The sequence below is a fragment of the Salvelinus alpinus genome, chromosome 27, assembly GCF_045679555.1.
Source record: "Salvelinus alpinus chromosome 27, SLU_Salpinus.1, whole genome shotgun sequence".
NCBI lineage: Eukaryota > Metazoa > Chordata > Actinopteri > Salmoniformes > Salmonidae > Salvelinus > Salvelinus alpinus.
Genome location: NC_092112.1, coordinates 31,967,063 through 31,979,476, shown reverse-complemented (window position 1 = coordinate 31,979,476; position 12,414 = coordinate 31,967,063). Strand labels below are relative to the sequence as shown.

The following is a 12,414-nucleotide window of genomic DNA, read 5'->3' as shown; positions in this document are numbered from 1 at the left end:
TTCAGGAACTTTCAAAATCGCTGGTTTTCCGGAAATCCCAGCCGTAGAAAGACATCACATCATTGTATGTCCCATTATGGTGTATGTGAGGGCATGGGCAGTGCCATTGAGGCCATCTCCATTTGAAGTAGTCAATTTTGTTCTACTTTTATGGGTTGGCAAACAAACTGCCACCTGTAGTGTTGCTTGAACAGGTATAAAGACAAGGTTGGTGATATACTGCCACCTGCATTTATTGAATGTTTGCTCAAGAGTACAATTCATTGGCTGATCACTCCTCGTGTGATCCTTCCTTAAACCATAGGAAGTCCCACCCAGTTGACTACCTCAAAATTGTGAAAGTCCTCAATGGCTCTGCCCATGCAAAAAAATGGCTTTTGGGCACTATCATCCTCTTTCTATCTCTATGGTTAGTATCATTAGCCAGAGGAACAACAGTACTGCATATAGCAGTTAACAATAAAACTTGACATTTGAAAAAGCCCAACCCTCAGCCTTAGAAGGAACTGAAATGAGTAGCCTGTTATCCAAAGGCAGCGTCTGACTGGTGTACACAGTAATCATGACTCAAATGTGTGTTTCTGGTGTGTATTAGGTTTCAAAACTAATGAAGGACTTGGTATCTTGCTTTTTTCTTTTGTCTTTTGTCTTGACTGACCATTCCAGTAGCATCAAAGTGGAGGAAATGTATTTACTCTGAGCTGAGAAAACATTTATACTCTACAGGCAGCAGCACAAGGAAAGGAAAATATTTTCTTCAGTGAAGAATGAGCGAAAGTTTCAAGGAAGTAAGTGCTGTTCATATGTATGCTAAAGGGTTTAACTGTCGGAGGGTTATAGGCTTTTCTTTATAATAACTTTTTCAGTATCTCTCAATTCAGAGCTACTTTTATGATTGCTACCTGTATGGATCATGCTAATAGCGCTTTAAAGCTAGAATCTGCAGTTGCTACATCCATTTTTGGATTTATAGATGTATGATATATACTCATTGAATATAACGTATACATGTCTCATGATCTTAGTTGAACTGTCGTACACTATCAGAATCAAAAATGTAAGCTTGTTAATGTAAACAAACACTGTATAGCCTCAAAACATGGTTAAAACTATCATATCGATATCATGGGTGCATCCATAGCGCTATGTATTTGAGTGGTTGCCTTTTTCTATTCCCTTCCCTCAGCTTTTTACCAAAACAGAGGTGGGGTATCCACTTTACTATTGTTTCAACTGCAGATTCTAGCTTTAAGACTATTCCTTGACTAATAGATGGTGCCATTGGAAATTGCTAACCATAAGCTAATGTAGTACGCACACAGACACCATTATCAAGCACAACCACAGACCTTATATGAATTGTTTATGCAGAACTGGGGTATTCGAGAAGATATGGAGTAATTCACAGTGTGTCTCTCAGGGCCCTGACATTCAGGGGACACCGTTCAGGGGTCCCTCTCTGTCCCAGCAGAGGAGGGTCATCCATTTCTCCAGCGGTGAGACTCTGGAGGAAGATAACAGTGAGGAAGAGGAGGATACATCACATGAGCAGGTGTTTAGGGAGCCTGAAGACATGGTATGGAAGAATTCAAACAGATAAGATTTAGATTCTTAGTAGAAATACTTTTTTGTCCATTAGTAGTCTAAATGTAGCACTAACCTGTGTGTTTTAGCTTAAACTCCCGTGGAAAGCATATACTTGGTCTCTGGGCAGGAAGTCATTGCGCAGTAAGTTGCATTCCATTCCAGTGTGCTCTTGAAACATTCAAATTCAGCAAGGGAGTGTACTCCATATAATTCAGTCATTGTATAGAAATAATGCTTTACCACTGTATGTCCATTAAATACATTTTTGAAAAGGTCTTACATAAAGTATTTTTGTCTTCAGCTTGTGATTTTCTTGGGGAAAAACTGGCTGGTCTACTTGGCCTTAACACTGCCAAATACCAGTATGCTGTAGACGAATATCAACGCTCCATTAAGGTAAGGTAGTTGTACACATAACATAACACATCACATAGTCTTTCTTGACCACATAGGGCCAGGCATGAGTTTTTCCTGACAATGTGAGCTGACCAGGTACAACCTGGTGATAGGCATTAGGCCCCACAGTTGTTCCTGTTCTGGTCAAGTGGCCAGGAAAAGCTCCTAGACCTACATATAAAGCCTGCACTACATATTCAGAAATGTAGGCCACATATGAATGTTTCCATTCATCAGTCATTTTTAGCTCTTGATTAGACATCACATCAACTCTAGTAATTTAGCAATCAAACTCAGACAGAACTCAATTCTGTCTGAGTTTCTAAACCTAATTGAAACATTGATGACCCAACGGTTTTGATCACTTCTAGACCACAGCCAGTAAAGAAACTGAATGCTCTTATGAGGAAGGCACAGAGAGAATTCACCTTTCTTCAAGGATGAGCAGTGAATATGGGGCCACAAGCTTCTACAGACTCCCTGCTGGTTCTCAAGCCTCCCAAAACATTGAGCACAGAACTACAGGATCCCACAACAAGGGCTATCAAAATGATAATGAGCACTGAGAAAGAACTAGCTATTATGAATTTAACATATTAACATGTGTTAAGAAAGCTAATATTAATGTTGATGTGTGTATTTTTTGCTGTTCCTCTCGCTATGGTTTCTACCAAACCAGGGTTCAAATACATGTATATTTGATATTTAAAATACTTGTTTCTGTGTATTTGAGTATTGCCCAAAACCAGTACCTTTATACTCCTGAGACCCAGGAATACCTTTTTGTCCTCTCTAGTGGACATCAGTTATTGGTCCATATCACTGAGGCCATACAAGCCACTGTATTGAGTCCTGCTGCCGTCAAAATTAGGCAATTTTATGGAAAATTTTAAGAGTGTGTAATTATTATTTTTGTGAATTTGATATTCAAATTGTTTCTAGAAAGTGAATATCTCAGGAATAGTTAAGTGAGTTGTCAGGACTGTGTAATAATTGTTTCACATTAAATAAGGGCTAAATAAGAGCTTATCAAGAAATGTCCTCTGTAGTGGACCACCCGGATGCCGCAACTATGTTTTCACCTACTGTACCCATTGACTGCAATGTCAATTTTTTTCATATTTACGTCCTAATGACCACTACAGGGAACAATTTTGCACTTACAATAAAAGATAAATAACAATATTATTTTCTTGGTAACGTGTTTTTTTTCTCACCCTAAACACATGTTATGTAAAATATATATGTATTGGTCAAGAATATGAATGCAACAAGTAAAGTGTTGGTCCCATGTTTCACAAGCTGAAATAAAAGATCACAGACATTTTCCATTTGCACAAAAAGCTTATTTCTCTCAAATTTTGTGCACAAATTTCTTTACATCCCTGTTAGTGAGCATTTAGCCTAGTGGTTAGAGCCTAGTGGTTAGAGATTTGGGCCAGTAACCTAAAGGTTGCTAAATTGTGTTGACGAGGTAAAAATCTGTCGTTCTACCCCTGAACAAGGCAGTTAACCCATTTTTCCTAGGCCGTCATTGTAAATAAGAATTTGTTCTTAACTGACTTGCCTAGTTAAATAAATAAAAAAATGTCTCCTTTGCCAATATAATCCATCCACCTGACAGGTATGGCATATCAAGAAGCTGATTAAACAGCATGATCATTACACAGGTGCACCTTGTGCCGGGGACAATAAAAGGCCACTCTAAAATGTGCAGTTGTGTCACACAACACAATGCCACAGATTTCTCAAGTTGAGGGAGTGTGCAATTGGCATGCTGACTGCAGGAATGTCCACCAGAGTTGTTGCCAGATAATTGAATGTTAATTTTTCTACCATTAGTCGCCTCCAACGTCGTTTTAATTTGGCAGTATGTCCAACCGGCCTCACAACTGGAGACCACGTGTAACCACACCAGTCTAGGGCCTCCACATCTGGCTTCTTCACCTGTGGGATCGTCCGAGACCAGCCACCTGATGAAACTGGGTTTGCGCAACTGAAGAATTGTCTGCACAAACTGTCAGAAACCATCTCAGGTTAGTTCATCTGCGTGTTCGTCGTCCTCACCAGGGTCTTGACCTGACTGCAGTTCAACGTCGCAATCGACTTCTGCGGGCAAATGCTCACCTTCGATGGCTACTGGCACGCTGGAGAAGTGTGCTCTTCACGGATCAATCCCGACTTCAGATGGCAGACAGCGTGTATTTAAATTGTATTTATTTATTTAACCTTTATTTAACTAGGCAAGTCAGTTAAGAACAAATTCTTATTTACAATGACGGCCTACCAAAAGGCCTCCTGCGGGGATGGGGGTTGGGATTAAAAATGAATTAAATAAAAATATAGGACAAAACACACATCACAACAAGAGAGACAACACCACATAAAGAGAGACCTAAGACAACAACATAGCATGGCAGCATTACATGACAACACAGCATGGTAGCAACCCAACATGACGACAACCATGTATGGCGCTGTGTGGGCGAACGGTTTGCTGATGTCAACATTGTGAACAGAGTGCCCCATGGTGGCGGTGGGGTTATGGTATGGGCAGGCAGGCATAAGCTACGGACAATGAACACATTTGCATTTTATCGATGGCAATTTGAATGCACAGAGATACCGTGACGAGATTCTGAGGCCCATTGTCGTGCCGTTCATCTGCCGCCATCAACTCATGTTTCAGCATGATAATGCACGGCCCTATGTCGCAAGGACCTGCACACAATTCCTGGAAGCTAAAAATTTCCCAGTTCTTCCATGGCCTGCATACTCACCAGACATGTCACTCATTGAGCATTTTTGGGATGTTCTGAGATCAACGTGTATGACAGCGTGTTCCAGTTGCCGCCAATATCCAGCAAGTTCACACAGCCATTGAAGTGGGACAACATTCCACAGGCCACAATCAACAGCCTGATCAACTCTATGTGAAAGAGATGTGTTACGCTGCATGAGGCAAATGGTGGTCACACCAGGTACTGACTGGTTTTCTGATCCACGTCCCTACCTTTTTAAAAAAGGTTTCTGTGACCAACAAATGCATATCTGTATTCCCAGTCATGTTAAATCTATAGATTAGGGCCTATTGAATTTATTTAAATTTACTGATTTCCTTATATGACCTATAACTCAGTAACATCGTTGAAATTGTTGCATGTTGTGTTTATATTTTTGTTCAGTGTATATATACAGTGGGGAGAACAAGTATTTGATACACTGCCGATTTTGCAGGTTTTCCTACTTACAAAGCATGTAGAGGTCTGTCATTTTTATCATAGGTACACTTCAACTGTGAGAGACGGAATCTAAAACAAAAATCCAGAAAATCACATTGTATGATTTTTAAGTAATTAATTTGCATTTTATTGCATGACATAAGTATTTGATCACCTACCAACCAGTAAGAATTCCGGCTCTCACAGACCTGTTAGTTTTTCTTTAAGAAGCCCTCCTGTTCTCCACTCATTACCTGTATTAACTGCACCTGTTTGAACTCGTTACCTGTATAAAAGACACCTGTCCACACACTCAATCAAACAGACTCCAACCTCTCCACAATGGCCAAGACCAGAGAGCTGTGTAAGGACATCAGGGATAAATTGTAGACCTGTACAAGGCTGGGATGGGCTACAGGACAATAGCCAAGCAGCTTGGTGAGAAGGCAACAACTGTTGGCACAATTATTAGAAAATGGAAGAAGTTCAAGATGACGGTCAATCACCCTCGGTCTGGGGCTCCATGCAAGATCTCACCTCGTGGGGCATCAATGATCATGAGGAATGTGAGGGATCAGCCCAGAACTACACGGCAGGACCTGGTCAATGACCTGAAGAGAGCTGGGACCACAGTCTCAAAGAAAACCATTAGTAACACACTACGCCGTCATGGATTAAAATCCTGCAGCGCACGCAAGGTCCCCCTGCTCAAACCAGCGCATGTCCAGGCCCGTCTGAAGTTTGCCAATGACCATCTGGATGATCCAGAGGAGGAATGGGAGAAGGTCATGTGGTCTGATGAGACAAAAATAGAGCTTTTTGCTCTAAACTCCACTCGCCGTGTTTGGAGGAATAGAAGGATGAGTACAACCCCAAGAACACCATCCCAACCGTGAAGCATGGAGGTGGAAACATCATTCTTTGGGGATGCTTTTCTGCAAAGGGGACAGGACGACTGCACCGTATTGAGGGGAGGATGGATGGGGCCATGTATCGCGAGATCTTGACCAACAACCTCCTTCCCTCAGTAAGAGCATTGAAGATGGGCCGTGGCTGGGTCTTCCAGCATGACAACGACCCGAAACACACAGCCAGGGCAACTAAGGAGTGGCTCCGTAAGAAGCATCTCAAGGTCCTGGAGTGGCCTAGCCAGTCTCCAGACCTGAACCCAATAGAAAATCTTTGGAGGGAGCCGAAAGTCCGTATTGCCCAGCGACAGCCCCGAAACCTGAAGGATCTGGAGAAGGTCTGTATGGAGGAGTGGGCCAAAATCCCTGCTGCAGTGTGTGCAAACCTGGTCAAGAACTACAGGAAACGTATGATCTCTGTAATTGCAAACTAAGGTTTCTGTACCAAATATTCAGTTCTGCTTTTCTGATGTATCAAATACTTATGTCATGCAATAAAATGCAAATTAATTACTTAAAAATCATACAATGTGATTTTCTGGATTTTTGTTTTAGATTCCTTCTCTCACAGTTGAAGTGTACCTATGATAAAAATTACAGACCTCTACATGCTTTGTAAGTAGGAAAACCTGCAAAATTGTCAGTGTATCAAATACTTGTTCTCCCCACTGTATATATATAATATATCCCTTATTTTTTCTCCCAGCTGTCAGAAGGTTATTTTAGTATTTGAATGGTTGTTTGACAAAACAAGCAAATAGTCTTCCAAATTGTATTTGAAAGTACTGTATTTTCAAATACTTATTTCAAATACATGGGTTAAATTCATGGGAGTCAGAATTGGATCATTTTCAAATACTTTCCAAAATTAAACTACTTGTTTTTTCAAATAAAAGTTATATGAATAATTGTTTTGAAATGTATTGAAAAGTAATTTAAATACTTGAAATAGCATTTGACCTCAGGTTGGTTTCTACTCTATTGCACTTTATCTGCCTATATTAATAAAATGCTGGATTTTTTTTTTAAATTACATTTTCCATGCATCCCTTCAATTTGATTGCATTTCTTACAAAATGCGTTTGTACAGCATGCGAGCAAATGTCAGACATATTTTTTAGAGCATAGCTAGTTGCTACATATGACTAAATTCAGGACAGGGCCAAAAATATTCGACGAGGATGGGATTCGAACCCACGCGTGCAGAGCACAATGGATTAGCAGTCCATCGCCTTAACCACTCGGCCACCTCGTCGTTCTACCCAATGCTAAACAGTTAGCTTTATCAAACCAAGCTACATATATTGCCCCGTTACATGTTTTCACAACATATAACGTTGCATTTCAGGATAGTTCTGATTTGTATAAATAAAATGTATACATTTTAGCTAGCTACATCTGTCTTAATCATTCCATTGTGGTAGATAGCTAACGTTAGCCAGCTATAATTTTTAAACTGGACCTATCTGCGTAAGAAAACACTTGAAACGCAGGCGCATTCTGAATTCAACAAATATCCAGTAGCAGCAGCGAATGCTTTGAAAGCCAATATGCAAATGATTGACAGAGTAATTTAGGCTGTTGTGTGAGTTGTATAACATAACTTTAAACTCGTACAAGGACTCACAGAGAAAGGCAAGGGCATGGAGAGCTGTACATCTGCAAGTGGAAATGCCTGGTAAGGACAGCTTGCTGCTAGAAAAATAACATTAGCTAGGTAACTCGTAAGGGTGAGGACTAGATGGTATACAACTACGAAGATAATGGACTTTTCGTAGCAGGTTAGGATAATTAGGTTAAGGGTAAGACAATTGTTAGGTTTAGGGATAATTAAAATGCAGAAATTCTCCCGAAACGACATTTTCTTTTTAAGATTTAGACGCTATTTGCGTCACTTCCGTCCGTAGCAGTATAGCATCTAGCCACAACCGCAAGTAAACTAGCCAACTTGCTAGCTACCTGCTTGAACTGTGTTGTTGACCAAATACACAACTTTCTCTCACCTATTAGTTAGCTAGCTGCATACATAGCCAGGGCCTAGCTAGCTACCTGCCAATTATTATTTCACTAATCAAACAACGTGATCCCTGCAATAAGGTAAATTAGAAATAAACATATAGTAATGAAACAGCAGGGAGCAGTTCTCGAACCCTCGACCTTCTAGCCCGAGGTCAGGCGCGCTATCGATTCTTCCGCTAAAGCATGCTCATGCGGCAGAACCGATTTCCGCGCTTATAAACCCAGGGTCGTTACAATATTGTAACGACCCGGTATTGTGTTCTGTGTTTGTGGGTGTGTTATGGTTCTCATGGCTACTAGCAGGGGTTAAATATGTCAGGACAGATGGAAAGGTTGGGGGGGTATGATGGGTAATACCGCGGGATTTGGAAATGCATAAATAGGGATTACTGTCTCATTGTTCTCTCTCTTCTGTTCGTGCCTTGATCTGTTCCTATGAGAGTGACTCTTGACCCGACAGGGTAACATTGTGTACGTTCGGCATTTAGCGGCGTGGGTTGTGGCCGGAACAATAGCCCAGTTTATGAATAAACCTGTGTTCTGACCTGCACACCTAGAGTCCGTCTCTTTTCCCTTTATGACCCAGCCGGGTCATTACATTGGTGTCAGAAGTGCTTTCGAACTACGGGATCGTGACTAGGCGAGTTAGCTGTTCAGTATAGGCCGGGTTGGCTTTAGCGTGACTCGCATCTACGGTCATGTCGCTTGGGGCGAGGCGGAAAATTAAGGAAGAGTCGGACAAAGTTTCCGTTGTGGGCTCGGGGGTACCCGGTCGGGAGGGTCAGGCGGCGACTGCCGTAGGGAAGCTGGAGAGCCACATGGCGGGAGTTAAATTGTCAGTCAGCAAGATGGCAGAACTGGCGGGTTTTCCTTCACACCGCTCGAGAGCTGACGTCACGGCGACGGGGATATCGACGTCACCGGGTGCGGAAATGGCTGGGCCTGCTAAGGTAAACAGAGATGGCGGCGACCTATTGCCATTAGCCACGGTAGCGGCTAAACTACCAAAGTTCAATGGACAAGGTAAATGGGAAGTTTTTTTCACTCAATTCGAGTTGTTGGCTAGAGCCGGGAGGTGGTCTGACGAGACGAAAGCGTTACAGCTTGCCCTGAGCCTGGCAGAGGAGGCGTCGGAATGCCTGCTAACGCTAGCCCCGGACGAAAGGGACGACTATGGTGCGCTAGTGGAGGCATTGGGGGGCCGTTTCGGCAGCGACGCGCAGCCCAACATGCTGCGGATTGAACTGTGTAACAAAATGAGACTTCAGGGGGAATCATTAAAGGCGTTGGCAAGTGGTATTCTGAGCCTGACCAGGCGGGCTTATGCAACTATGCCGATTGGGGTGCAAGACGAGCTGGCACGGGACAGTTTTATTAGAGCGCTCTCTTCCACCGAACTGGGTAAGCATGTTCAGATGGCGGACCCACCATCTCTGCGGGCTGCAGTGGAGATAGCCAGGAAGAGGGAGCTGATCTGGGGTGAGGGAGTGAGAGTGGAAGTCGCCAGTCAACCAGAGGTGAGAGCAGCGGTGGCTGGGGTGCCAGGGGTCACAAAACCGGAGTGGGTTGACGAGTTGGGCGGGCTAGTCAAGACTGCTTCGCTTGTCATGGAGAGGGGCTCCAGGCAACGTCGCAGTGTCAGCTCAGCTCCTATTGTCTGCTGGGGTTGTGGCCAGCCTGGCCACATTCAGCGAGAGTGTGACAGATTCCCCCGTCACCAGGGAAACGACAGCGGGTTCGCGCGCAGGGGGCTGCGTGGGCCCACCCCCCCGCCCCCGAACCCACTGTAAGCAAAGAAGGTACCCAGCAGCGCAGACAAGAGGGTGGGGACCTGTTCCCCCAGGGTGTAGCTGCCGCCGGGTTTCCTAGTCCTGTAGTTGTGGTGGGACGTACCACCGTTGGGGACTTCTGCAATGTCATCGTCAAGGTAGAGGGGGTGGAATGTTTGGCCCTGGTCGACACGGGCTCTACAGTAACCCTGGTGAGACCAGACATACTACCTGTTGGGGTGCGGGTGGAGCCGACCCTTGTCCAGCTACGGACTGTCACGGGGGAGCTAGCCCCCATGTTAGGGAAGTGTCAGCTATCTGTGACCGTGGGGGGGAGAACTGTGGGGTGTCCGGTGTGGGTAGCAGCGGTGCAGGACCCCTGTATACTGGGAATGGACTTTTTGAAAAACTGTGGGGCTCAGTTGGACTTAGCGTCGGGCACTTTGAGGCTGTCGGGGGGGCCCACAGTGGGAATGTCGCCTTCGGGAGGGCCAGCAGGGGGCAGGGCTGTCCCTCCGTCTTCTTCCAAGCTTGCAGAGACTCCACCGGTCATCCCGGCTGCTCCCTTGGTCGTTGTGCCATCCCAGCAGCTGTCTCCGGCGGCGACGGCCTTCACTCCCCATCATGGTGCAAGCACAGGCAGCCCAGTAGCCCAAAATACACTGGCTCCTTCACCCCATCAGCCCGACGGGGGGAAGGAGGAAGCTATCGACGCCGTCGAGGCTGTGTGGCTGAAGAACTGTCAGGGTCTGGATGAGGGACAACAGAGACAGTTAAAGCAGCTGCTGTTGGACTTTAAAGATAGCTTCGCTTGGGGGGAAGATGAGGTAGGACAAACGCACCTAGTCCAGCACGAAATAGACACTGGGGACGCCCGACCCATTAAAATTCGGCCCCGTCGTATTCCCCTTGCCAGGAGGGAAGCAGCAGACACAGCTATTGTAGACATGTTGTGGGCTGATTTCATTGAGCCATCAGATAGCCCATGGTCCGCGCCGGTCGTCATGGTGCCTAAGAAAGGGGGTAAACTTAGGTTTTGTGTTGACTACAGGGGCCTAAATTCTGTCACCACCAAAGACTCTTATCCCCTACCGAGGATTGATGAGTCGCTAGACCACGTGAGAGGGTCCTCGTGGTTCTCCTCCCTTGATCTGCGCAGTGGCTACTGGCAGGTGCCCCTCTCGCCAGGGGCACGTGAAAAAACGGCCTTCTCCACGGATAGGGGCCATTGGCAGTTCAAGGTGCTGTGCTTCGGGCTCTGTAATGCTCCTGCCACCTTTGAGAGGCTCATGGACAGAGTGCTGGCGGGGGTTCCGAGAGACGAGTGTGTTGTGTACCTAGACGACATATTGGTGCACGGCACATCGTTTGAGGGGGCACTGGGGGCAATTAGGCGAGTGTTGGAGAGGATCTCGGGGGCGGGGCTAAAATTACACCCGGGAAAGTGCCATTTCATGCAAAGGGAGGTGGCGTTCCTGGGGCATCAGCTGGGTGGTGAGGGCATCAGCACGATGCCAGACAAAGTAGAGGCTGTGAGGGGGTGGCCAGTTCCAGGGGGGAAAAAAGAGGTTAAGAGCTTCCTGGGGATGGCATCCTACTATCGTAGGTTTGTGAAGGGGTTTGCGGGGGTAGCGGCTCCTTTGAACCACCTTCTCAAGGAGGACACTGTTTTTCAGTGGACCGAAGAGCACCAGCGGGCGTTTGAGGCCCTCAAACGTGCCCTGATGGAGGCCCCTGTCCTGGCCTCACCAGACCCGAACCGTCCGTTCATCCTGGACACCGACGCAAGCAATGAGGGCTTGGGGGCTGTGCTGGCTCAGCGTGGCCCTGATGGGGAACACGTAGTAGCTTATTACAGCAGAACTTTTGATAAGGCTGAAAAACGCTACTGCGTGACAAGGAGAGAGCTTTTGGCTGTCGTGGCAGCAGTACGCCATTTCAAGTACTACCTGGGGGGCCTGCCGTTTGTGGTCCGGACGGATCACTCCGCCCTGCAGTGGCTTCTCTCCTTCAAGGAGCCAGAGGGTCAGATTGCCCGCTGGCTGGAGGAGCTGCAACCCTACGACTTCCAGGTGGAGCACAGAGCCGGCCTTCGCCACAGCAATGCAGACGCCTTGTCCCGCCGCCCGTGTGCTGAGGATGGCTGTGGGTACTGCGCCAAACGGGTGGAGCGAGAGAGAGAACTGTGCAGGGAGGAGGGAGTCACCGCCACGGTGAGTCAGCTGAGTGTGACAGAGTGCCGGGAGCTTGAGGCTGTGGACGTTGGGGAGTGGAGGCGTCGCCAGGAGGAGGACGCAGAGCTGCGTCCTGTGCTGCGGTGGGTGGAAGAGAGAAGACGACCGCCGTGGGGGGAAGTAGCCCCTCTATCACCAGTCACCAAAGGACTGTGGGCTAAATTCACAGTCCTTAGAGTGGCTGAGGGAGTGCTCCAGAGGGGGTGGAAAAAGCCAGCGACTGGAGAAATTACGTGGCAGGTAGTGGTGCCCAAAAGGCTGCAGGGGAGCGTGTTACAGC

The 12,414-nt window shown here is 46.2% G+C and overlaps 1 protein-coding gene and 1 non-coding gene across 3 annotated transcripts; one reads left to right on the top strand and one right to left on the bottom strand.

Moving 5' to 3' along the window:
- Nucleotides 1–44: 44 nt before the first annotated feature.
- Nucleotides 45–3,310, top strand: LOC139556395 (protein FAM177A1-like). 2 transcript variants are annotated; one of them, XM_071370305.1, is made up of 6 exons: nt 45–584; nt 727–788; nt 1,421–1,576; nt 1,674–1,728; nt 1,889–1,983; nt 2,355–3,310. In XM_071370305.1, exons 2-6 carry the CDS (start codon nt 768–770, stop codon nt 2,547–2,549), a joined length of 522 nt encoding a protein of 173 aa, XP_071226406.1. In that variant the 5' UTR covers nt 45–584; nt 727–767; the 3' UTR covers nt 2,550–3,310. The 2 variants fall into 2 exon arrangements, with proteins under 2 accessions (XP_071226406.1, XP_071226407.1); XM_071370306.1 differs by having other exon boundaries at nt 45–788; nt 1,421–1,552.
- Nucleotides 3,311–7,285: 3,975 nt separating this feature from the next.
- trnas-gcu (transfer RNA serine (anticodon GCU)) lies at nt 7,286–7,367 on the bottom strand. Its single transcript has one exon. It is a non-coding gene; the product is annotated as a tRNA-Ser (tRNA).
- Nucleotides 7,368–12,414: the final 5,047 nt, after the last annotated feature.